General features: G+C 36.4%; 2 protein-coding genes across 22 annotated transcripts in view; one reads left to right on the top strand and one right to left on the bottom strand.

The window, feature by feature from the left end:
* The window catches only part of LOC120404527 (kinesin light chain 1), a 115,919-nt gene extending 98,814 nt beyond the window's left edge, over positions 1–17,105 (top strand). For 9 of the 12 annotated variants that reach the window (XM_039537253.1, XM_039537254.1, XM_039537250.1 and 6 more), the window contains 3 exons: positions 4,387–4,517; positions 10,393–10,459; positions 11,877–15,392. In XM_039537253.1, coding sequence (XP_039393187.1) covers positions 4,387–4,517; positions 10,393–10,459; positions 11,877–11,942 — 264 coding nt within the window. In that variant the 3' untranslated portion in view covers positions 11,943–15,392. The other 3 variants (XM_039537249.1, XM_039537248.1, XM_039537256.1) reach the window with 3 other exon arrangements.
* Positions 17,106–23,474: 6,369 nt separating this feature from the next.
* XRCC3 (X-ray repair cross complementing 3) overlaps positions 23,475–26,528 on the bottom strand; it is a 28,193-nt gene continuing 25,139 nt past the window's right edge. For 9 of the 10 annotated variants that reach the window (XM_039538522.1, XM_039538527.1, XM_039538525.1 and 6 more), the window contains exons 7-8: positions 24,908–24,954; positions 23,475–23,899 (exon numbers count right to left, since the gene is read on the bottom strand). In XM_039538522.1, coding sequence (XP_039394456.1) covers positions 23,659–23,899; positions 24,908–24,954 — 288 coding nt within the window. In that variant the 3' untranslated portion in view covers positions 23,475–23,658. Of the gene's footprint in view, positions 23,900–24,135; positions 24,797–24,907; positions 24,955–26,528 lie in introns of those variants that run through there. The other variant, XM_039538530.1, reaches the window with a different exon arrangement.

Below are 26,528 nucleotides of genomic sequence, written 5' to 3'. Positions count from 1 at the left end.
TGCACTCCTTTAGAATTTATGATTAAAGTGAGGCCTTATTCTATCTTGTGATGTCTTGTTTCACTAGCTAACATAATACCTGTGTCATGAGTTAGAACAACAAAAACTTTTTAAAATAGATATGTTTGTAATGTGTGATTAACTGTGCATTTTCTACCCTTTGTTATATCTTTCATGCTTTTAGGTATACTGTTTACGTAATTTTGTTTGCTCCGGTTACTAACTTTCTTATTGTGTATTCTGTTGCTGCCAAGGGGATGTACTTAGTGCAGGCAGTCAAACTGTTAATTCACTATAAGCTATAGTTCTGCTAAATGCACTGATACATTTTGCCAAATTGCTGTAGTGATAGGTTTGTCTGGCTACTTTTACTTTTGCTTTAGGGTGTTTATCCTATTTTATAAACTAGAATGCTTCTAAAGTTCATTTCTCTTACAACAGTTTTCCAGTCACTCGTAAGAGGCTTTAAGATCCTAAAGCCAACTTCGTAAAAACTTACACTTGCTGAGTTTGCACGGAGAATGTTCTCTCCATCTTTGGTTGCTTTTGTCATTTATCAAATGACATTTCGTTGGCATTGGTATTCTCCGTGCCAAGACAATCAATCAGCATCTGTTGTGAATAATTAATGTTGCATCATTAGTGTCCCCAAAATAAGTTTGGTAACTCCTTTTATCTTAATTTTGTCCACTCAGCATTAGAACTGTGTACTGTACTCCTCCCTAAATTTCTGCCGTACTTTGCATGCCTTTGTGTGTTCTAAGTGAATAAAACCTTTTACTACTATTTGCTTTTAATTAAAACAAGCATGCAGGTTTTGGAATGATAAAGAACCTTCTGGAAAAATACAAAATGGTATTTCTAGGTCAATATTTGAATGAAACCTAACTGATAAAAATCTGTTGACCTAAAATATTAATTTGCCTTTAGGGACCAGAATTAAGGAAGTGTTGATTTTTACAAAGTCTGGGAATTGCACCATTCATTTAAAAAATGTGGCATCACTTTTTCTGATATACATGGGACTATTCACAGTCCACATTTTCTTTCTCACTTGAGAGAGTTTGTTCATACACAAATGAAACAGGAAACTTCCTGGCGTTGTTTTCTACCTTATTTTAATGCTGTTCTTTTCTGTACCTGTAGGATGTGGTGTTACCTTTCCCTTATCTCTTCTCTCCACACAGATATTCTGCTTCTCAGACAGGAAGTACTGTTGAATTTCTATTATAGGCAATTTACTTTGTTTACAGAGACCAAAGAAAGTGCCTGTTTTGGTTTAAAAAAAACCCCAAACCTTCTGATGTGCATCTGTACTCTTGAGTTGGCTCAAGAACTTGGCTGTCAGACAAAACAGTGTTAGGGTTAGGGATAGTGCAATTTATAGAGTAGTTGAAATTATTTTTAAATTTGAGAAATTTTCTGCAGTTTTTGACCAGCAGTGCACAGGAGTAGTAATTTTGTGAGGGTATACAATACACAATAAGAGGATACTGCAATTAAATAGAGGAGACACACACATTTTTTTAACAAATCTGTAGCTAAATACTAAGACACACACATTGTTTAGTAAAATTGATGTAATGTATATTGTATACTAACACATACTTTTAAAACTTGCAAATATTTATGGAACAATACACTGTTCTTGTAACTTTATCAGTTTTAAAATTTTACAATTTGAAATTGTTGTTAGAGAATTGCTTTCATAAACATTTTAAAAATGTTTTCTTATACTGACTTCTCCAGATAAGCCTGAGCTTTTGCCCTCTGTCTCAAAAAACAAAGGATATTTTTTATATAGTGGCTATAAAGCTGAAATGCCAGCTAACTTGAGAACTGTTGATGTGAACATACCTATTTTAAAATACAAGGAGTAATTTGACTTTTTATTCATGGAATCATGTATCTAAAATAGAGAGTTCAGATTCAAAGCTGCTGAATTTTCACAAGCACTTCTTGAATCATTCTATCTGAAAGGTCTTTATGTAATTCTAAACAAAATATAAAATCTAATTTGATAATAGACCTCTGTCATCAGGTGAAGATTTGATTGCAACTCCCAGTTAGTTTTCAATCACTGGTAGTAGGGCATCTTGTAAAATATTTTTTATTGGTATTCACTCTACTTCCCACGGAGAGATGCCATCATCACTAAACAAAAATATTAATTGATATCCTTGTCCATTTTCCCAGAGTTGAGAATGGGAAGGCTAAGAATTCAACTAGCTTGTCACTTCTGCAGGTGGTTCTTTCAGCTCAACGTAGAGGTCCATTCGGCAGGGCAGTGTGTGGAAACTTGGGTTACAATATTTTCCTTATGAATTTTAATTTTTAAAAATATATGCATGATAACACATCAACAGTTCAATGGATTCTTATTACCTCAAAGAAGTAGATGGAATTTTGTTTGGAGGGGTAAGGGAAACCCTTTTCCTGTTTAGTGTTGTGGAGACAAAAATTCCTGACAGAAGTTAAAGCTTAAATGAATGCACCTTGTTCTGTTCATTTCTTTTAAATCTTGTATTAAGTTTTTCCTTTTTATTTTGGCTTTTGTATTCTTTTCAATTGAAAAAAAATGTATATATTACACATAATTTTATAATATAAAAGCAATTTCTGGGTTTTTAAAAATCTGCTTTTCTCTTATTTACTTTAATAAATTAATTACTTATTAATTTAATAAAAGACTGGATCTCTTTTGGTAATTTTTGTATGATACTTGTTAATGAAATAGGTTAAAGTATGTAAACAAACAACTACCTTTTGGGTAATTACAAGGATCTGTGAATTGCAGCACTTAGAGGTGCAATCCCAAATCTTTAATTTAAAAAAAGACCTCCAGCATATGACCTAGAAATACCGTAAACATAACTGTTCAAAATTGAAAACTGTTGAACTTTTCCCAACAGTTTCATTCAGTTTTTCTCTCTCCATTTCTGTCTGACAGGCCTAGATGCCTTTTGTGATTCTTATACTGTCTCCTGCATGACGGGCGTGCACCATCTTCAAGCTTTAACTTCTCTCTTCAGTACTGACTGCTGTGTTTTAGCAAATCCCTTACGATTTTTGTCAGAGCTACACTTCCTTGTAAACTGGCTATTCCTTCAGTGCTACTGTCTTTTATTCAGTTTCCTATTTCTGTACATGTGTAGCTTTGCTAGATATGTATCTAGTCATACAAAATGTTATTACAACCATTTGCTGTGTAATACTTAAGTAAAAAGTAAGAATGAACTTTATAAGTAGCTGTTCACTATGAAAAAGGTAGTTAAAAGTATCACACAAGGTATTATTAAAATAGCATGATGGTGACCTTTACAGAATAAAACGTAAAAGTAAGGCATGTGCTCCAAGTGCTTTAAAATGTATTTAGAGACCTATAATGTGGTTAACATCAATATGGAACTCTGGATGTCTTCACTTATGATTATTCTAAAGTAGCATTGCTGTTTAGTCTTTGTGTGAAATTTTGGCAGTTATGCTTTTCTCTACTAATCTTGGTGTTCAGTGATTTGTGTATTTGTCTTTCTCTAATAAACTCACTCCAACTGATGTCTGTCTCTGTCTGCTTAGTAGTACTTTCTCCTTTTACAGTCCTTCCTTTCAAACAGTAGCCATGTAGGATTTCTAGAAGTAGCAAGTGGTTACTTATCTTACTAAACTATTGATTTTTAAGAGAAAACAGTAATTCTTTGGCATACAAATTTGATATCTGTACTTAAGAGTTAGAAACTTCTGTGGCATAAAATTTGAATGTAATGTGCAAAAAGTTGTCATTTCATCTTGTTTTATATTTTTCTGAAACATGGTGAAAGTAAAACTGAAATATAAGAGTATATATATATATATAAACTTTCTGATCATAAATGGTTCCTAAATTTTTAATAAACTCAACTTATAGAATTCACTAAATATGTTTAGTGCACATGGCCTAGATAGTTGAAAAAAAATAATAAAATAGTTTGTTCATTCAGACCTTGATAGAATGCTTTTGCTTGATACTGGACTCTCACCTTTCCCATATGACTGCATCAACGTAAACATGAAAGGTGGTGGTGGCGGTGGTGGTGAAGGTGTTGGTATGCATTTGTGACTCATGTATGCTTTGAGATTATTTTTAGCTGTTATGAATCATAGTTAGCCATAAATTGAACAGATTTTCGTATTTCTGAAATCCTTGTGATAAGTAGGCACTGATAAGTCTGAATGCTGACAGTAATCTTCTTGATAAAATACAATTTATGTGGCATTTTAAAATATTTATATAATTTGGCACGATTACCTAACAGTAACAGAACATAAGTATTTTGACTTGTTGTTAATTCAGCTTTGAGGGAGGGGCAAAAACTGTTGCAGTTTCACATTTGTTCAAATTTTTTTCAGGATGGCACTGGATCTTTAAAACGCAGTGGTTCCTTTAGCAAGCTCCGTGCTTCAATTAGACGCAGCAGTGAGAAGCTGGTTAGAAAGCTGAAGGGAGGAAGTTCACGAGACAGTGAACCAAAGAATCCTGGGTAATTATTTATTCTTAGATGAGCTGCTGTGCTCCCAGATCCTGCCCATTTTGTAGCCTAGCACTGATCAAGGTAGCCTTGCCTCTTGTGGTTATCATCTGTCTTTACTGCATGCAGAATTGTAGTTCATAAAAGTCTTAAACATATTGAATTCCTTACTGAAAAGTGATATAGGGAATAATTTAACTCTATGCTGACAGTTTCTTAATATTAATAGTGGAAAAATTAATTTGTTTTTAGTATTTATTGTTCAGTTGTTGTTTTTTAACAGAACTTGCAACTCTTAAAGGGGGATGCTTAGCATGATGGCACCTCTAAGAAAAAGCTTTATTTAGAACATGTTTATATAGTAAGAGTATTATTGGTGCACTTTATTAAATTGCTAAATTTCTCTTTTCCCAGAGAATAAATTAAGTTCCCCATACTTTATTCTTAAGTACTGTATTGGAAGAAGGTGTGTGTGTGTGTGTGGGCAAGGGTTGTTTGGTTTTGGGTTTTTTGTTTTTTGCTTTAGTAGAACTCAAGACTAGCATAGCATTATGAATATTTAATTTATTAAAGATAAACTTCAGTGTTAACACAATTTGACATCAGACTTTAAATCTAAGAATCTGGTTCTATATAAACAGAATGCGTTTCACATATTGTATGTATTAATTTTCTACTAATTTTTAAACTTGCTGTTTATCAGGAGTATAGAAGTGGAAAGCTACTGTTAAAGAAAGCGAACAAAATGTTACCTCTCAAACCTTAGTGTTGAGGGAAAAGGTTTACTGGAAGTCAGCATAAACAATCATTTTTAGTCATGCTTCATTTAGAAACTAAGGCCTGGAGTACACTAAAGAGTTAGGTAAACTCAGCTATGTGGCTCAAGGATGAGAAAAATCCACAGCTCTGAGCAGCATGGTTAAGCTGACCTAAATCCTGGTGTAGACAGCACTAGGTCGATGGAAGAATTTTTCTATCAACCTCACTACTGCCTCTTGGGAAATGGATCACCTTTGCTATGGGAGAACCCCTCCTGTCAGCTTAAGCCTGAGGTAGTATCTACATTGAAGTGCTACAGTGGTGCAGTTGCAGCGTTTCAAGTGTAAACAAGCCCTAAGAAGGGTTAACTACTGAAACATCCAAATTTCAAAGGGCAGAAACTAGTGTTGAAAAAACTCTTAACTATTAAATTTATATGTTCTGTAAATTCATTAAATCAAGAATTTTACCACATGCTATTAGCTACGTTGTATATTAAATTCTCACGCCACTGAAGTCAGTGGCAAAACTTCCACTGAATTGAAAGGGGTGGTGGGGGGAGAACTGTGTATTTTCATGGCTTTAAGTGTATTTATAATTCCTGCTGATGCACAAAACGATACGTTCACCTGTTTACCTGTTGCACTATGCAGACCGAAACATTCATCACAGAATTAAGCATAAGTATTACCTTTTTCCTTAATAGCCCTTCAGTTCTAGCAGCATATCAGGTTTAGCCTTGAATACTTTTTGCACTTTGGAAAACAAACTAATTTGGTTTCCAGATACAACTGTTAGAACAGCATTGCTTTATTGAGCTTCTATTTAAAAATTCTAAATAAGAGAATTTGGGTTGTCTTCATTTGCTGGAAAACAATCTGAATGAGTGAGTCCATATGATAAATACATTTAGAAATATTTATGTAGTAATTTAAATTTCTGTGTGATGTCTGGGGCTGGGACAGGAACTTGGGGGGCATATCATAAACTGGTGTAAATTGTTGTAGCTCCATTGGAGATTTGCCACACTCTTTATCTGCTTGTAAAGCTTTGTGCACACCCATAATAGTATATAAATAATTTCTGTTCCTATTTGTCATTTTTTGATTACTTACCTCACTGTAAGCTGTCAATGAAAGGGTGTTTTTTCAATTAAGGTAGAGTAGGAGACTGAAAATTGAAAAAACAAACCCACACACAACGGTATAATGGAAGAAATACAAAACTGCAAGATAGTTTAGCAAAACAGTGCAAATGCAAACCCGGAATGAGTCTTATTCTTCCAACATCCATAGTTAAAAAAATATAAATGTCTCTATCATTTACATACAATTCTTCATCAACTCCCTATATTGCTCAGGTTTACCATTATTAGGTATAAATTGTAGTTTATAAAAACAACTATTTCCTTTACCCCCAATATTTTTGGGAAGTTTAAAAGTTTTTTCAACATTTTATGGAACCAGGTTGCTATTCCTGGTCTCCTGCAGTTAATAATAGGGAAATATATGGACAACTTGTTTTTTATAAATTCTAAATAATAGCTAAAGGGTGTTTTTCTACCATATTTTGAATATTCACACTTAATTTATTTGGCATTGCAATCTGCTGTAAATATCCTCTGTATATGTGATGCATGTAAGTAAAAGTAATCTATCCACATCAGGATGAACCATATTTTTGACCCTATGCCACCTAAATGTGTTTGGTATTTATACTAATGATAAAGTTAGTGTAGAACAGATGCTAAAGTGCCAACATCATCTTTGGTTTCCAGTGTTCATAAAATGTCCTGTGTTCTTTGAAAGACTGTCTGATATTTGAAGGTCAAATTCTTCATTAGCTTATCTGTTATGTACATATTCCACAAATAGTTCTGATTTCAAAATCTTTCATTGCTGGTGATCATGTAGTGCCAGAAAAAAGTTTCATTTTGAGGTCCTAGGATGAGTTTGCAGTACTGGCAAGTTTTTTTAAATTAATCTTTTGACCAATAAATGTACAAATTCTGTCTGGAAGTTGATGAGAATACCTATACAGACGCACCTCGCCACCCCCGCTCCCCCCCCCACACACACATACTCAATTGTTCCATTCTGGAAAGCCTTGATTAACTCGAATTTTGCATAAGTAGGAAATGTATACCTGTACGTTACGCAAAAATTTCCACAACTCAAAAATCCTATTTCTGGCTTATGGAACTTTTCCCGTAAATGTGAATTTGTGTAAATTGAGTCTTGCATAATCCAGGGAGCATCTGTACAACCCTTGTTATTGTAGATTATAAAACCTTTTAAAAATCTTAATTTTCATTTGTTTAGCTATTTTAGAAAGAAGTTAAATATATGGTTTGTAAAATTATTTTTTAACCCTTTCATGGCTTTCTAGATCATGAAAGTGCAATTGAGGATAGGATTTAGTAAAATATGTACATATGTTTACACAAGAATACTTTCCAATAACTTCTTTATTCATAATAGGTTATTTCAACTTCATTTCCGGTAGTAACATTGCTTTTCATAGTGATTTGCTACACTTAGTTAAAACTGCTCTGTTTTCTTTTACTGCCATTTGATTTTTAAAAATGACAAGTTGATGCATATATTTTTATATAAACACACATTTGTGTTTAAGGTGTTGCAAATAACTGAATACAGTATTGCTAGTGTATATAAAGATCTACGGACTTACCAGAAAAATTGTTTCTAAAAAGAATTTTGTTCAAGATTTTCCATGAGAAATTGTGTTTTCTTCTCACCCCCACCTCTACCTCTTCCCTTCACTGCCTCTTCTCTATTTTCTGTGAAGGCTGTTTTTTTGCTTTATAGTTCACCTGTTCCTGCTAATTTATCCTCACTTACAGTCATAGTCCTTGATCATGCTGTCAAACAAGGATTATGATTTCAAGTGAGTAATAAGTAACAAGAATAGATGAGTTCCAGAGCTCTATTCATAGAAAATTGAGGGAAGGAGGGAAAAAACACTTGTCAGCAAATTATTTATAGCTAAAATGTTTTTGATAAGGTGATAGGAGATCTGTAAGAGTTGGTGGATGTTACAAGCATACAGTACTTGAAACTTGGTGTGAACTACTTACCATGGACATTTACTTTTTATTTGATTTCAGATCTTTTAATTTTACATTATTTTGCTTTGTTGATAAGTTGCTGATTTTGATCTCCCATGTTTAAAATTTGATTATAGAACAGGTTAGCTAAGTTGCCACAGCAAAAATAAAAGCAAAGCTTTTTTAAAATATCTGTTTATTATAACACAAAGAAAAATGATACATGTATTCTGAGTATTTTTAGTCCTGTTTCTGACTTGAAAAAAGTTACAAGTGCATTTGCCAAACTAATTTTCATCTGTAGATGAAAATCTAATTTTACTTCTAAAGTAAATTGGCTGCTAATAACTTTTTAAAAGTTGAAACTTAGTCATGCTATCTCTTTCTTAAGGTTCCTTATTAGCACTTGAGGAAAAGTATACAAGACATTTGGGTAGATTTGTACCTGTGAATTTTTTGTTTTGTTTTCCTGGAGTTTGGATTTTGTTTTTAATAAACCTTTATGCTCTTACTTTTTGAAAAGAGATTTTAATTTGTGATGTTTTGTATGTGTGTTTTTACAAATTAACATACTTTGACTTTCATGTGTAACCATAACTGTATATTGTATGTAAATAAATAACAGAGAGGTATAAACCATGCATGATTCATTGCTTCTTTTTTGTTGCTAACACTTGTCATATTTTAAATTAATTGCTTTAAAAATGTAGTATGCTTACATTGTGTAGCTGCTGCCTGCATTTATTTGTATAGGGTTTTTAGTTTCAGCATTCCAGACATAACACATTACTTGGGCTCAGATCTATCAGAGCACTTAAGCACATGCTTACCTTTATTTCTGAGTAGTCCTGTTGATTTCAGTGGGACTAATGACTTACTTAGTGTGCAATGTGAGCTGTGCAGAGACCTTTACACATGGGTGCAGGGAGCCGCCTCTCCAGATCACACTGCAGGATTGGGGCCTAACTTCGATGTTAATAGTGTGACAAAATAAAATTATTTAAGGTGCTCCTTTAGAAACAGATAAACCATAAAAGATCCAGTGATTTAGGTATTTAGGGTGGGGAATAGCAAACATTCATATTGTACCATTTCAGCAAAATCTTCTGACATTGGGGACTATTTAATACTCTAACTTAAAATGTATATAACTTCACATTTAAACATTTTAGTCTTAAATGTTGTAGATGTTTGATTAATCTTTTATTAAAGATCAAGATGAAAGCAATTATTAATCCTTATCCTCAAGAATACAGAAGCTGATAACTCTGTATTAACTATTTTATATTATCTTGATTAGCAATAGCCCTTCTAAAATAACAAGGGCTTAAATTGATTATATTATCTTTGTGATGTATTGCTTTCAGAAGACCATTTCAAGACTGCCACTGATTGAAGCACATTATGGCCACAAGCATGACAAAAGTTAATAGTAGCAACAATCTTGTATTGTCCTTCACTTCAAAATAGACTTAGCAAGCTTTTAAAAAATCTGCTGTAAAAGGAATGTCTATGGTAACCTGTTAATTTTTGCCTTATTTATGTAAATGGAAGTTTTTCCATAGTTTTTACTAGTTAAGTACAACTTATTGGACACATTTAGTGATATGTATTAATATTTTTCACAAACATTTCCTAAACAACTACATCCAAATAGCTTGTTTTTTTTTTTTAAATTAGCTAAATAACTTTAAAATGAGCATTAAAGTGGAGCATATGTTAAATTAATGTATTGATTCAGAAAGATGACACATTTTGGAAACACATAATTTGAACCATTAAAGATATTAACACAAAGCACATAATGTGCTTAAATACTATGGGGCTGGCAATTATTTCGATATGTATCTTAGAATTAAAAGAGAGAAGGAAAATGTGCAAATGTATATAAGTAACTATAGAAAGTATGTTATCTTAAAGAGCATACTTCATATTAGGTTTCACAGGTTATATTAAAACTCCCTTAAGTTTGCCTCAGTATTATTATACTTGTGTGTTTAGAGTTTAGTTTTCAATTATTCTGATTGGTTTATCCTTGCATGTTCACTATCCTGGTTGCAGCATGAAGCGTGCCAGTTCTCTGAATGTTCTTAACATGGGTGGCAAGGCTACTGAAGATCACTTTCAAGTAAGAAGCCCTATAATATTCTTACACAAGTAGATACCAGTAGCAGGGTTTGGGCTGAAGAGCTTGAGAAACAGTAAAATACTAAACCTCTTGGGACTCAATAAGACTTTCAGTATAGCAAAAACACTTTAAGCTTGTGCTTTAAGTCCACTGGCATTCAGCAGAGTACTTAAACGCATACTTAACTTTAAGCACCTGCTTAAGTCCCATTGATATCAGTCAGCTAAGCAGGTGCCTAACTATTATGCTGAACTAGAGCCTGAATTAGAATATTGGAATGGCTAGTAAGTTTTTTGGAATCTTACTTCCTTTTTAAATTTATATTTCAAGAAATATTTTCAAAGCTCAGATATTCTATATTTTTGATGAAAGAAGCTTCTCTCAAAAGGTCCAGTCATACTAGGTGTTATGTGCTCTCAAATCCCAATGACTTCAGTGGGAGCTCAGGGTGCACAGGAGCAGGCCCTAAATTTATCTGATCTGCTATCAAGTGTTGCTTCTACCAAAATCTAAACTGTAAATATTTTGCCTAACTATATTCAGTGTACCTGATCACTACTACGCATAACTGTTTGTACCTAATAAGTCACCATTGCATATGTTGTCAAGGAAAGCTAGTAATGTTCTGTGTGCTAAACGATGTTGTGCATTTTACTAACAGCAGCTGTGACTAACTTTGGGGGGAATATTGCGTCATACTGTGTTCTGTAGAATCTTCACCTTTATTTGCCCCAAAGCGTATAACAAAAGCACATGCTATATGGATCTCTTTCACTGTTGTGTGGCATAAAGGTATCTCCTTAGTATTATCCCTAAAGAGTCTACTGCAATTTTTTAGTTTTCTGAAATTTATGCAAAAATGTTCCTTCATTAATTTATGTGAACTTTGACCAAAAATATCCACCAAGGTAAACCAAAGCACTTTGCAACAGTAATACAGAAATGGCCAGGGCTTTCAAAATCGGACTGTCTTGGCCGAGGAGTGTATAACTTTATAACATTTCCTGTACATTCCATAATGTGTGCTTTCTCAACGAGCTGTGCTTACCACATGTGAAATGTGTCAAGTTAACAATGTGTTTACAAATTTTACAAATATTTTCCCTGGTTTGCCGAGTAGAGGACACTTGGCAATATCCCTAGGCAGTCAGCCCCTTCTGTAATAAATACCTGTTAGGAATGCAAGGGATGTGCTCAGATATTACTACATCTGTGGTTGAAGTAAAGATAGTTATCAGGATGTGAAAAAAAATCTTACATAATCTCTCAAACTAAAGTAGGTAAGCAATACTAGTTTCCTAAAGTACACCAATTGTTCAAGTATTTGTTTTAGTTTTTAATTTTTTATCATTCTTTTTATGCAGGCATCCAGGTTGCTCAAGCGTTTTAATAATTTTTTTTCATTTTTTTTATACAGGAACGAAATAATTGTCTGACAGACTCAAGGGCTCTGAGTGCCAGTCACACTGATTTGGCACATTGAAGTTCTTGGACAGAAACTAGCTAAAATTCCTTTGTGAATAAAGAAGCACTGAGACTCTCAAAGCTTTGGTTCCTTATGACTCTCTATAGGAACATCTAATTTGTAGACTCTTTTGCAATGGACGGCTGTTTTTACTTTTCTAAAATAGTAGTGACATTTTTAAACATAGTATTAGTGGATATTTTCTTCTGAAGAGAAACTATATAGATATATATTGCTCATTGCACTGCTGTAATTCATGCTACTTATGTTGATTTCTGTTAACAGATCTGAATATCACAGCAGCTGAAAACTGAAAAAATAGAAATACATATAAAACATACCAAAATGCAAAGGAGTATAAAGGGTTCTCTATATTGATATTTGAAAACAGATTAAATATGTAACAGAAAATATATACAGTGCTTGAATGAGAGACAAGTATCAGTTATGTGCATTACTGCATAAATTCAGAATGGGGTATACTATGCTGGTGCGACTTTACCTTACATGACTAGAAGAACAATTTCAGATATCTTGCCTGAAAAGTAGAGCTTAAATATTGGATTCCTTAACCAGTAGATCTAAATAATAAATTTTGTAATGGAAACACTCAGACTACCTTAACTATAGGTGGCATGCATAGCAATACCTGTAACTATGAAATTTCATACCTTATTTATTGATGTAGATCTTAAGGCCCAGTAATCAGTGGTGCTCATACAGTTCATTTTGATCGGGGGGAAATAGCAAAGATTTTGGCCTGTATTTTGTACAGTAGATGCATTTCGAAGCTGTGGGGTGCAACTGTCCAAGCGCAGTAGAATATTGTGCCTCAGGTTGCTGACACTTTTCCTGCCTTTCCACTGGAATTCTTATCCCTTAGTTCTCTTTAGGCTAAAACTACTCCATTGTTCCTTCATGCTTGTTCCAGCTCTTGCCTCTCTCCATATTAGTTGATGGCAACAGGAGCAAATGAAGCAGGTGATTGCATGCTAGGCTGTTATACTGTGGAATAGCTGCTGTGCAGAGGACCTACTTGTGAAACTCTCTACTGAAGTTTAATACATTTAGGACCCCATCAGAAGCACTAGATGCCCTTATTTGGCAGGTAGGTCACATTTTTGATCAGCCATCCTTTTTTTAATCTATATACAATTAATAGATGTGCTGTCTGTATTCAGGCCTGCTGCTGGGACTAAGTATGTAACGTTTAAGTATCTTGTGAACACTAACATTTTCAGTTTGTTTTTTTTCTGTAAAATATGTGATTTTTAAAACACCACACATAGAATTTTGTAGACAGGTGAAAACTGTTATTTACATGCAAGTGGAAGGAGAAAGTAAAAATGTGCATGTGTTTGTGAATATAGGGAAGTAATTGAAATATACAGAACAAAAAGATAACTTTGGGACAAGATGGAATACTAATCCAAGATGAGACTAACACACATTGAGGTAAAATAGAGGAAGGAAAAAAAAAGTTTTGGTATTTGATCAGGCTGTGAAGAACTCACTAGACCCTAATACTGTTATAACTCCTTGACCAACTGGCACCTGGTTTTAAAGCTTATTTTAATGACTGATGCAACCAGTCATATATGTAATGCGCTTATGTTTACTATGAGGTACTTCATTAGCATCTCTATAAAGAAGAAAATTGTATATATGGTGTACTTGCCATAAAAACAGTCCAGAAATTGAGACAAGATGCTGCTAATGTGTAGTGGTTTTAATCCAGACTAGTGCAATTCAGTGATGAACTTGAGAACAAATTATTGCTCAGTTATTTTATAGATGTAGTCATAATGTGGACTCAAATTTGAATGTTTTTTAGAGCTTTTACATTGTTTTAGTAAAACATCACATATATGTTTGTTGGTGAATTCATAGTTCACTGCACAAAGCTTGACGTAAACTAGCTTTGCCCATGGAAATAAACAGCAGTTGCTGGGAGTGGAGTAAGAAGATGGTACCCATTGCTAACTGGTGGGCAGGCCACAGGGCTACCACAACTGCTTTGTGTCAGCTGTCTCTTTTGCAATAACTATGAAGGATTTCTAGTGCAGAGGCCTGCCCTACCAGTCAGCCTTTGCTAGTATGGGAGGAGCTATCACAGTAATGGTGGCCCAGAGGACTTTTTACAGGCCCTTTACATCCAAGGTGACTTTCACCAATGTGAAAAGCACCTATAAAGGTCTGACTTTGTAGAAAAGTAGGTATTCTGACCCAAAGGGACTTAGATTGCACCAAAAATCAAAGAACTTGTTTCTAAGCCTTTAATTCAAATTTGAAAGATGATGATTTTGCAGCCTCTCAGAGAACTGGAACTTGTTGTGTAAATAGAAATCTGTTTAAATATTTAAAACATAATTCAGACCTGCTTAACTAGAAATTTTATTACATGGTCTTAAATTCAAGACTAGAGTCAGACTCTGGTAGTGGTGGAATCTCATTTTAGGTTTTTAAATAGCTCAATAAAATATTGTAGGTGGTACTCTTAGTACTGTGCTTACAAATGTGACTTACATGCTTTATATATTTAAAGGAATTCTATCAAGGAATGATAAGGTTAAAACGTTGACCTACTTCTCTATTGCACACCATCTTCCCAAACAAAACCACTCTTTTACCAAGTTGCAAAATCTGTGTAATTTTTCTTAGGTTTTTAGCATCGATCATCCTTTTGTTTAAATGATCCAAAAAATTACTTTGCCAGTGTATGCATCTATTTGTTTTTATGTGGACTTCTGAGTTTACTTTTAAATAATAATGTGACACTTCCATTTTAATTTTTTGGCTAGACTCTGTCAGTTGCGCACCAGTTGCTAGCAGTACTCTCCCTATTCGTTCTTGATTGAAGATCTAATTAAATATCATGGTAAAATTTAGCAGTGATTCGTAAACTCCCTTTGTAGATGGGTGACTGAACTAGCAGTTTACTGTTTGTAAACAATGTCCCTAGTAGCAAGGTATTTAAATCAAACTATGGATGAACTAATTTAGACATTTATTTTCATGGTTTTGTATTTTTTTTCAAGGATGAGTGGTAGTAATTCAAAAAGGTTTAAGCTTGAAGTATCTGTGGTTAATCTGTACAGTTAAAGGATTCCATTGACTTAAAAAACAAAAGAGAAAACCAAGTATGGTTATGTTGTGTATGTACCGTTAAAATGGGGTTTGCATGCAGTGCTTCGTCTAATGTATGTTTACAGTATTTGATAGGTTCAAGTGTACAATTTAGTTTTTGTCAACCAGGTCACTTACTTTGTCTGAAAGCTGCTAAGTGTATGTATTGCATTTTAGTAATCAAAGTGTCTGCCTTTATCAAAAGAATAAATATTGGAAGGAAAGCATGAACGTGTAAAGTTTAGTTTTATAGTACAGACTTTGCATTTTGATGTATTTTTGTAAATGCACTGGTATAAATATTCTCTCTTTAAAAAGTAAATGGTTAATTTGTGAGGGGAAGTTGTGAAAGTTTACATTTGTTTCAAATAATTTATAGTCTCAGTACTTTGAGTGGAAGAGGTGAGGAGTGTTTTGTTTTGTTTTTTTTAAAAAAGTAGAGCTAAATGAAAAGTTACCCACACATTCATCACCCTGCGTTCAGTAGCCCTAAAATGAAGGTTTGTGATAGAGTGGCAAAACTCTTTATATCCATGTAATACAATTGTTATGGCTGCTTTGAAATAAGAATAATTTAAAAGATAATAGCTAAAATTCAGTGGTTAACACTCCACTTGCATTTTAAAGCACTGAAGATGCCTAGGACTGTAAAAGTATGGCAGATTAGTTATACATTGACAAAACCAAAGTAGACTAAAAACTATATACAATTTGATATAAAAAGAATACTAAAAATTGGTAAATAATGAGGAATATTCAGCATCTCAATGTATTCATCAGACACTGTCTCCAACTTAAAGCTCTATGAAGTTTTTTAAAATTATAAAAAGTACTTTCCTATGTAACTTGGAGGCTGGTGTAACAAAATTAACAAATTAAGAATGCACAGCTCAGGTTCTATAAAATCACTAAGGGTATTTTGGTTCTGTTGGGATGAGAAGGAAAATGGAGGTCAGGAGCATCTTTTTAAGTGAAGCCCTGTGCAGATACAAAATTTGTATCTGCATCTGGTCCATAGATTTAAGCAGATTTGCAGGGCTCTGTCTTTAAGGGCAGTAATGTCACCTTTCCCTTTAAATCCAACTGAAAAATATCTGTGGATTTAGATTACAGAAGTTAGTTTTAAAACCTTAAAGACTGATTTGAGGGTGCTTGTGTTGATCTTAGCTCTCAAATACTGTATAGTATATTCCAACTGTTGAAGGAGAAACAGGAATTCTGGGTTCTTTCTTGAAGGATAAGAACTGAAAAGCTTCAAAATAAAACAAAACCTTAATTGTAACAAATATCAGTAATTCACTGATTTTAAATGCAGAACTTGTCATGAAGTTAAAGGTTAGGCTTTTTAACTAGATCCATTGTGTTGTCTAACACTTTAGTTCCATAAATGCACTTTTTCTTTTATACACCAGTGTCTTTACAGTGCACAGAATAACTGTCCTACCATTCTAATTTTCAACAGCAATCTGGTTCCAGAAGCATATCCTGTTACCACTGAATGTCTTTTACTTTGTATCTGTTACAGAGCTATGGTTTGATTTGACGCTGTTAACAAAACATGTCTGTGTCTTTTGGCATTTATTTTCAAAGTGCAAAAATAAAATATTTAAATGTAGTCTTAACAATAGTTCTATGTAAAATAAAGTTGAGTATTTATGCATTTTAGAATGTAAACCTTTCATGTAAAAAGCCCTTAGTTGTGTATTTTTCCTGTACAGAAGCAAACCTCAGTTGTGAAACCCAAAGATTAATAAAGCTATAATAAGGGACAGTTCCTAAATAAAGTGCATTTATTACATTAAAAAAAACCTACTGGAACAGTTATGACTTACAATGGAGAATTACAGTATGTTCCTGTATTGCTGATAATATTCTGCTGAAAAGTAAGGAACACTTAACAAAATAACTATGTAGCACTGTATACAGATCTGCTTTTCATGGGTTTTACACCACCTAACTTGTTTTGAATTAAAGTGTAGTTTATAAATGCAATTTATGTGAACCCTATATACAGCTATAGCTGATGAAAAAATACAGTAAAGAAATTCTCTTAAACATTGCCTTTGACTGTATAAGTGCTTCTCTGTGAATGAGGTATTTTTTTGTTTCTTGTTTTAAACTTTTGTCACTTTCTTTTTCTGGGTGCAGAGAGCTCAAGAAAATTATAAACTCTTGTAACCTGCAAGATCTAGGACTATATAGTAACTCCCCCTTACTGTCCCCTCGCTTAACGTTGTTTCAATGTTATGTCCTTGCTCTATTATAGAACATGATAGTTTAAAGTTGAATAATGCTCCCCTGTAACTTCGTTTGGCTGCCTGCTTTGTTCACAGCTTGCAGGAGTCTGCAGAAGAGCAGTGACTTTATAAGACAGTGGGTTGGTAGCCCCCTTATCAGCTCTGCTACACCCTCCACTCCCCCTGGACCTTGCAGATCAGTGCCTTCCTCCTGCCCATAGCAATCAGCTGTCTTGGGGCATTCAGGAGCCTGGGGGGAGGAGTGAGGATGTGGCACGCAGCCTCCCCCTCCTTCCTGCCCACAGCAATCAGTTGGTTTGCTGTGTTCAGGAGATGGGGGGGAGGATATGGTATGGGGAGTAAAGGGGAAGGAGGTGGAGCAGTGTGTGTGGGGGGGGAAGAGGTGGGTTAAGGGTGGGGGCTCAGGAGAAGGGGACAGAGGATTGAGCCCCCTGCCCTTGGCAAAGTTGGTGCCTGTGTTTGCACAGTAGGGGAAGTTGCTGCTGCTGCTGCTGCACAAGGTGCTTTTGGCCTACAATGGCACCTCCAGCCTCCTTGCCTGCTGTGCCTGTGTGGGGTAAGGCAGGGGCACCTCTCAGCTATAGTACTGTATGTACAGTATGTTTGTAAACACATAGCACGTGCACACTTTACCCCCCCCCCCCAAGCGATTCACTATTGCTTTATGGCCCAACAGCCCTGCTTGGGAAGAGGATGCTACACCAAGCACTTGCAAGGCCACCAGCTGCCTGCAAAGCAGCTGCAGGTGGTGCACAGCAGAGGCCCTGTCTTGCAACAGAATAAACAATTTTATCTGCTCCCGCCACCGCCCCCCCTTTCGCTGGAGGGAGGTAAGAACATGGGTTGGCAGTCCACCCAAAGCACGTTACAGGAATAGCATTCCAGCATCTGCTTTGCTGTAGCAAGGGTGAGAAGTGGCATAGAGATGCCCAGAACCTGGCACTGCTCCCATGAAAGTCTGAAATCCACGGGAGCTTTGTTATTCCCTTTTATGCCAGCTGCATCTCTCTGCCCCTGCATGCACACAGCAGAGAGTGGCCCAGCTCTGCAGCAAACATTTTCCTCTTACTATATTGGCTGCAGTGCTGCTCAGGTGCTGAGTGCATGGTTACTAGGGGAGATACAGCAGGGTCAGTTTTCCAGGGCACCGTGGAAGAGAGGCCTTTGGACCTCCAGCAGGGCTCCTGTGAAAGAAAGAACCTGCAAGAAAGTAAGAACTGCCATAACTAGTCCTAGCCTAAACCCACAGAGCCTCCAGGAGGGGAGCAGATTACCATGGAGAATGACATGGGTTTTCCAGATTCTTTCCCTTGCAAATAATTGACTGATGCTGCATGACAATAGACAGTCCAGGGTGAAGGCAGTAAAGAGTAGCACATGCATGCACATCTGGAGGAGCATTGCCCAGCATCAAAACACCCAGCTGGAGTCAAAAATGTCCAGCAAGTGATTGTGGAGTGCCTAGCAGTACCACTAGCAGCAAGAAAACCATTAGCTTAGATACTAAATTAGACACTTTAAAGTGTTTTGATGCAGGCAAGCATGCAGTAGACATTGGCATCTTACTCCAACCACTGAGAGAACAATTTGGAATAATGCCAACAAGATGAGGGCTAGTAATCAGTGTGTAACACGGCTTAGTGCTACTACAATAAGTCAATCAAGAAGTAGTTTGCTGGAAAACATGGAGCGTCTTCTCTCACTGTGTATAGAGGACCAAAACCAGCAGAACATACCTATAAGTTTGCTAGTGATACAAGCTAAGGCAAAGAGTTCATATGACAATTTGAAGAGAGACCAAGGTGAAGGATCACAGACAGACACTTTCACAGCAAGTCAGGGATGGTTTGATCAGTTCAAGAGAAGCTTCCACCTGCATAACATCAAGATGTCTGGTGAGGTGGCTAGTACTTATATTGCAGCAGCTAAAAAATTCCCTATCAAGAAAATAATTGTGGAAGATGGCTATTCCCCTAAACAAGTCTTCAATGTCGATGAAATGGGCCTGTACTGGAAGAGGATGCCTGAGCAGACTTACATTTCCAGAGAGGAGAAGACAGCACCTGGATTTAAAGCAGCTAAAGACAGTCTAACCTTGCTTCTAGGTGGTAATGCTGCCAGAGACATGAAGATGAAACCACTGACAGTGTACCAATCTGAAACACCACGCGCTCTCAAGGAATTTTCAAAGGAACACCTTCCAGTCATTTGGAGATCCAATAAGAAGGCACAGATAACTGGAGCTGTTTTTTCAGAATGGCTGACTCTGTCCCTGCATGGAAGGAATACTGTGATAAGGAAAATCTTGATTTCAAGATTTATTGCTTACTGATAATGCACCAGCTCATCCAATCAACCTGGACGAGCTGTGTGAAAACGTCGAAGTTGTCTTTCTGCCACCTAACACTGCCTCACTCATCCAACCCATGGACCAAAGAGCCATCGCCGCATTTAAGGCATATTACTTAAAACATTCTTTCAACCAGCTCAGAGGCACCGAGGTGGGAAGGCAAACCTAAAATTCAGCTATTTTGGTGTGACAACAACATCCTGAAGTGCATCAATAACAGTGCTGAGTCCTGGGCTGAAGTTACTCAGGCATGCATGAAATGTATCAATGACTTAAAAGGATTTAAAAGATGTTGTCCCCGCTATAAAGAGAGATATCCTTGGCTTGGCCAAGAAAGCGGGTTTTGATGAGGTGGAAGAAGTCAACGTTATACAACTTCTGCAATCACATGGAGAAGAGCTAACCAATGAAGATCTGATGCAACTAGAGGTGACGAGCAATGGAAGAAGAGGACCAAGAAGTAGAACCAACCCATCCAAATTTGACTGCCAAACATCTTTCTGAAGCTTTCCAAATGATTGTCCTGACAAACGTAGCTCCAAGGTGGTTAGGGGAGTTTGACTCAGTGGAGATTAACGCTCTACTCAACGCGCTCAATGAAACTGGAATTGACCCAAGGCACACTGACCTGCTAGAAGAAATTAACCGCAGTTGTTCAAGAACATTATTCAATGTCCCCTGCATTACTACTATATGTAGAGGAGTCAGATAAGGCAACATAATCTCTTCAAAGCTGTTTGCAGCAGTACTGGAGTTGCTGTTCAAGAAATTGAACTAGGAAGAAGGAATCAGAATTGACAAACAGTTAACACATCTTCTCTTTGCTGACGACTGTGTAATATTGGCAAAGGATGCAGAACTGGAGAACAAATTGCAGCAACTGCAAATGCTTTCAGATGATATCGGGTTGGAAGTGAACACAAAGATGAGGATACAGAATGAGCACTGTGCAGCAGGAATCATCACTGTAAATGGGCAAGTAATCAAGGAGGTCGATAAATATATTTATCTGGGTTAGCAGCTGAACAGAGACAACTCATTTGAAGGGGAATGCAGTAGGAGGAGAAAGGCAGGATGGGCAAGTTTCAACAAAATAAATGTCTTTAACAGATGAACTGCCCATGGAAAAAAAGGAAAACTGTTTAACTCCACTGTTCTGCCAGCAGTGATATATGGAGCGGAAAGCTGGTCAACAACAAAAATGGAAGAAAAATGGTCACCCAGAGAGCAATGGAAAGGCAAATGTGCAAGATATCGCTCCATGATCATATACCAAATGAGATCAGAGGGCGTACAGAGGTGACCGATGTAGTGCAGGTGATGTACAACACAAAGTGGAGATGAGCAGGTCATGTAGTCCACAGGCAAGAAAATACATAGACAATCCACATCAATGACTAGATCCCCCAGAAACTACAAGTGATCGCTAGGCAGACGGAAAACGCACTGGGCTGATCGCATGACAAATCTTTGGCCAGAAATGGAAAGAACGTGCTCACAATAAAACAATGTTCTGGCATCAACTTGCATTTGTGGAAGGATGGACGAGGACAAGCCGGACAAAGGTTACTTACAGCTTGGGAAACTGTATCCTGGGAAACAGTGATTCTGAAAAAGATTTAAGGGTAGTGGTGAATAATCAGCTGAACATGAGCTCCCAGTGTAACGCTGTGACTAAAAGGGCTAATGTGATCCTTGGATGCATAGAAAGGGGAATCTCAAGTAGCAGTAGAGAGGTTATTTTACCTCTTCATTTGGCACTAGTGCAGTTGGTGCTGGAATACTGCATCCAGTTCTGGTGTCCACAATTCAAGAAGGATGTTGATGAATTGGAGGATTCAGAGAAGAGCCACAAGAATGATTAAAGGATTAGAAAACATGCCTTACAATAATAGACTTAAGGAGCTCAATCTATTTAGCTTAACAAAAAGAAATTTGAGTGACTTGATTACGTATGTACGTAGGGAACAAACCATTTAATAATGGACTCTTCAGTGTAGCATAGAAAGTTAGAACATGCTCTAATGGCTGGAAGTTGAAGCTAGACAATTTCAGACTGGAAAGAAGTACATTTTTAATGGTGAGTAATTAATCATTGGAACAGTTTACCAAGGGTCATGGTGGATTCTCCATCAGACAAATATTAAATCAAGATCAGATGTTTTTCTAAAAGATATGCTCTAGGAATTATTTTGGGCATGTTTCAAAGCCTGTTTATATAGGAGGTCAGACTAGATGTTCTCTTCTGGCTTGGGAATCTATGAATCTGGAATAATGGGGGAATTCTCAGGTGGCCAGCACTAGTGATTTTATGGTCCCTTTGTGCATGACTGAGAATGCTGCTATGTCATTTCGCTGTTTTGTTAACATTGCATGTGTTCACAAGAACTGAAAGTGAAGAAGCAAGAGTTTGCACAGAATGGGAAGGCCTGAGTTAGTTTTGGCACTGCTCTCAGCAGCTGTCCAGCAGACCCTTCTAAACCCCAACAGGGAATGGGAAATTAATGGAATTAAAAGTATTAGGACATGCCATTTAGAGTGTTCTAGCACAGGACTTAATTTAAAAGATGATCAAATTGACAGTGTTGCTATTAAGCACTGCACAACAGCTCCCTTTGGAGTCACTAGTCAGGGAGATAGAAGTGTATTGTAAATGAGTAACAAAAAGAGCCATGCTAACTAAACAACCTCTCTTTGTGGAAGCTTAAAAACAAATGTACCTTCACTCTCTGCTTTACATACCTCTCTTCTAGCACACAGTAGCATGCAACATCTGTATTTTCCAGCTTCAACTCCATGCATATAGTATTCAGTAAGTGGTTAAATCAAGTATTCCTGTACACCTCCTATGACAGCTTTATTTTAAAAGTGATATAGTAAAATACTACTTTGCTGAAAGAAACAAGGCAGGAGTCGAACCTAAAATGAAATCTTTCCAGTTTGCCTTAGGCAAACTAACTTATCCTATACAGTTCAATTTATATTTGGTATTGCTTGATAAGAGCTTTTTAAAAATCTTAGCTAGGATCAGCCTATACATTTTGCAGCCAGTTTATATTACAGCATTCCCATCTGCAGCCAATAACTGTTGTAAACAAACTTCAGGCTTAACCCCATTTACAAGTAGAAGATATGGAACGAATGCTGCCCCTACTAATGCTGCCCGCAATGAAAATATAAATACATAGCGGTATGTATATCTAAAATGTTACCAAAATGCTACACTGCACACACAATTCTCCCTCTGCAGAGAGAATGAATCATATATAACAAATGTTAATATTTGCTTCATGAACTACTTGAAGTTGCTCTGGTGATGTGAGCAGTATAAGAATCTTCATAGAATCTATAGCCAATGTACAGGAGCTAGAGGAGTAGCTGTGTCCTCTTCTCCACAAATACCCTCGCTGCTACAAGTAGTGAAGTCAGCTATGGTTTAGATAGAAGTAACAGCACAAAGGTTTTTTTGTTGGTTGTGGTAAGGCGAGTTGTTTTTTTTTTTTGGGGGGGGGGGGTTTTAGTGCAGGTAACAAGTCAGTATTGCTTTGGTACTATATTCATGAATTATTCCTTTCTGAGAGCAGCACACTTTCAGCTACTTTAATTAGTTTTATAAACATGCTATTTCCCTGCACGCGTCAGGATTCGAAAGTACAGCTGGCCTACTTCAGTAAGTGTTTAAAGCAGGCCAGCATAAGTATAGTCTGCATCTCAAAGATGCCGGTAATATTTTATTAAGAGCCCTTCTTTTCCAAGATAGGTTTGCACTTTAATGTATCTAACTGAATCTAAAAGTAGGTACAGAAATCTATTCTTCATCACTACTTCTGTATTTTTGCAGAGTATGGTTATAAAAGTGTATTGTCCAAGCAACATTTTTCATATACATGGCTAGGTATCTTTTCTACAGCTGGGGGGGGGGGGGGGAGAAGTAGGCCAATGGCTTCCTGATTCACAATCATTTATATCTATCTTTGGAGTCGATAGATATGTAACATTTTCACAGTGAGGTTTTCACTTTTACACCTTTCACACCTTCCAAATTTACTGCATAGCAGCAAAAGGACGGAGGGAGATGAGGAGCAAAAACCACGCTTAAAGTCCTCAAAACACTTCCAGTATGCTGTAATGCACCTCTAGGTGACTGTTCTGATTGTGTTATGCGACTGGCCATCAGTCTCATCAACAGTTGATTGGACCACGTTAGCCCAAGTGCTGGAGAAATTTTCTTATCCAATAAGCTGGAAGAAAACAGTGTTTTGTCAAGTTTTTGCATGCATGAAACATAAAATGAATTAACAATCTAGTGTGAAACATCTTAAGTAAACATACATTAGAAATTACACTTCAGCTATAAGTAGCTGCAATATTTCATAGATATGGCATTTGTCTTGACAAAAGCTCTATTTTACCAGGAAGAATTACAATAAGTCAACTTCAAACAAGTTTTCAACCACTTAAAATACAAATTACAGGGCCATCTACCCTGGGCTCCATCAGAGACAACATTAAGGAGGGTGGGGTAGATTTAAACACCCTCAATTTTTTTTCTTGATTTGTCATTTATAAAATTTGTTTCAAAGGAAAGTGGAAATCTTCCAATAGGCAGGGAATAACCTGCCCAAAAGGAGAAGTTTCTCCCTAACCCCCATCAACAATGTCATGCCCCCTCAAACATAAAATTTTATCTCCTCTTCTAAAATATGATCTTATGTCACTGGGAATGTTCTCATTCATATAAATACCACGGCCTTATTTAAATCCTACTAATCTTTTGGCCTCAAAGGTATCTTGTGGCAATGAAGTTCTGCTGGTTAATGATGTCTTTACAATTTAAAAAAAACAAAAACAGGATTTTAATAAAGGTTTAAATTTGTATGGAAAAATGACAACATCCACAGTTACATTAGACAGACAAGAGAAGATAAAATCCCTCGTGCTAGAGTATAAACCAACCACTAATACCTGAGGTTTTCAAAACAAACCAACCACACCATCCCCTATAGGCAGATTATTCCATAATTGTACCCCATAGGATTTCTTCCACTTTCCTCCACAGCTAGTACTGGTCACTGTCAGGAATTGCCTTGTCACATCAGACCAGAGTTCATCTAATGTAGCATTCTGTTTCTATGGTCCTATATGTTATATTATAAAAAAAAAGTGCAGGGTTAAATCAGTGTGTGTGTGTGTGTGTGTGTGTGCGCGCACGTGCGCTATTACATTTCAGTTTATGGAGAACTACTTACCCAAAATTGCTCTGAGCAACATCTGTCTCATCCATTGCATCAGTTACCTAAATCATAAAAAAAATAGAATTTGAATGAAGTTGCATTTTGAATATATAGTTGTATTTACCCAAGGAAGGGTGGGGAAAGGGGGTGACAAAAAAAAAAAGACCATATAGTGAATCTCAAATTAAACTAAATTAAAAAAAAAACACACACCAAACTTATTCAGGCTGAAATTGAAGGGGTACTGTGGGATATAAACTTAGTGACAGCTTGCACCAAGCTATTAATTAAAAAGGGCCCTTGAATAGTTTCACTAGATTGAACCATCATCTGAAGAACTATAAAAGAATAAACCCCATTTTATGTGTGTAAGTGAAGACACTCAGTGATTAAGTGACTTGCCCAAGATCAAACACAGACTGTGGATAGAGCCTGGAATAGAAGTCAGGTGTCCTGCCTCCCAGGAATGCATCTCAACCACATGAATTATCTTGCAAGATGAAACATATAAAAATCTTTGTTCTTAACACCTTTCTATTGACAAAAGCACAGTAAGTTAAAGAACAGTTGTCTGTATGTAGCCCTTAGTGTATGCTATGATTTTTTTCTTGGAGACACAACTTGAAGATACAGATGAGAAAAAAATTATTACATTCAGAGCTCCCTCCTGTAACTACAGTTTTTGTAACCTACTTGATATGCTACATGTCTTATTTAAAAAGGAATCCAGTTAGTGACTTTTTTTTAAATTTTTTAATTAAAAATGCATTTGCTTTCTGGATCCTCCACCTCCTCAGTCAGAGGACTGGGCTGCATTTCTCTTTCAGCAAATACCAGAGGCAGTTCAGACCGTCCATGAGGCTTGCTCATGGGCCTTCCCCCCTTGTGTCAGATTCTAGCTCCAGCTTTTTAAGCAGAATGGCAATCCAGTATTCCCAGTTTTTAAAGCTGAATTTGAGATTATAGCAACAGTCCCGATATCCCGATTCTTCTTTGCCGGGGGGGGGTTCTGAAATTTCAGGAGCCTTATTCCCCAAATGAGACCATTCACTGGGCTTCTGCACTTCACTTTTTTTTTTACAGCAGAGCAGTCCCAATGGAACAATTCAAAGGCTAAGAAATGCTCCAGCGGTTAGGAGACCGTTTCTGGACACTTGGAAGGGTAGTTCTTCCACAAGTGCTCCCTATCTGCAGAACCTTGCTTTGCCAGGAAAAGAGACTTGGTCTACATAAATGTAGGACCTGTGCATCCCACCACATAAGCAAAGACTCCTCTAAAGACACTTTAAGTGCACATCAGTCCTCTTCAGCTCTTGGGAGTCAATCCAGACCTTCCAGAGCAATTTCTTCAGTACTAAGGTCAAAACACTACTAGGACCTGAGGGGTCCAATCCACCTCTAAACAGATAAAGCACTAGAGTTCAATCTCAAGTTCTTAAGTGACTGAAGCACTTGGAAGAAATCTAGCATACTTTCTGATTCCTTTGCAAAAGGAAGGTCTGGGCTAAGGCTCAGGCTCAAAACAGAACTCTTCCCTAAAAGAGTGGCTAATCCTCAGAGGAAGACAGTCATTTCCCAAAAAGGCAAAAGATTTCTTAAACAGCCAAAAGCATAGGAAAATAACCCAATAAAACGT

Source organism: Mauremys reevesii, linkage group 4 (genome assembly GCF_016161935.1).
Source record: "Mauremys reevesii isolate NIE-2019 linkage group 4, ASM1616193v1, whole genome shotgun sequence".
NCBI classification, from domain to species: domain Eukaryota; kingdom Metazoa; phylum Chordata; order Testudines; family Geoemydidae; genus Mauremys; species Mauremys reevesii.
This window is presented reverse-complemented; position numbering and strand designations above follow the sequence as displayed.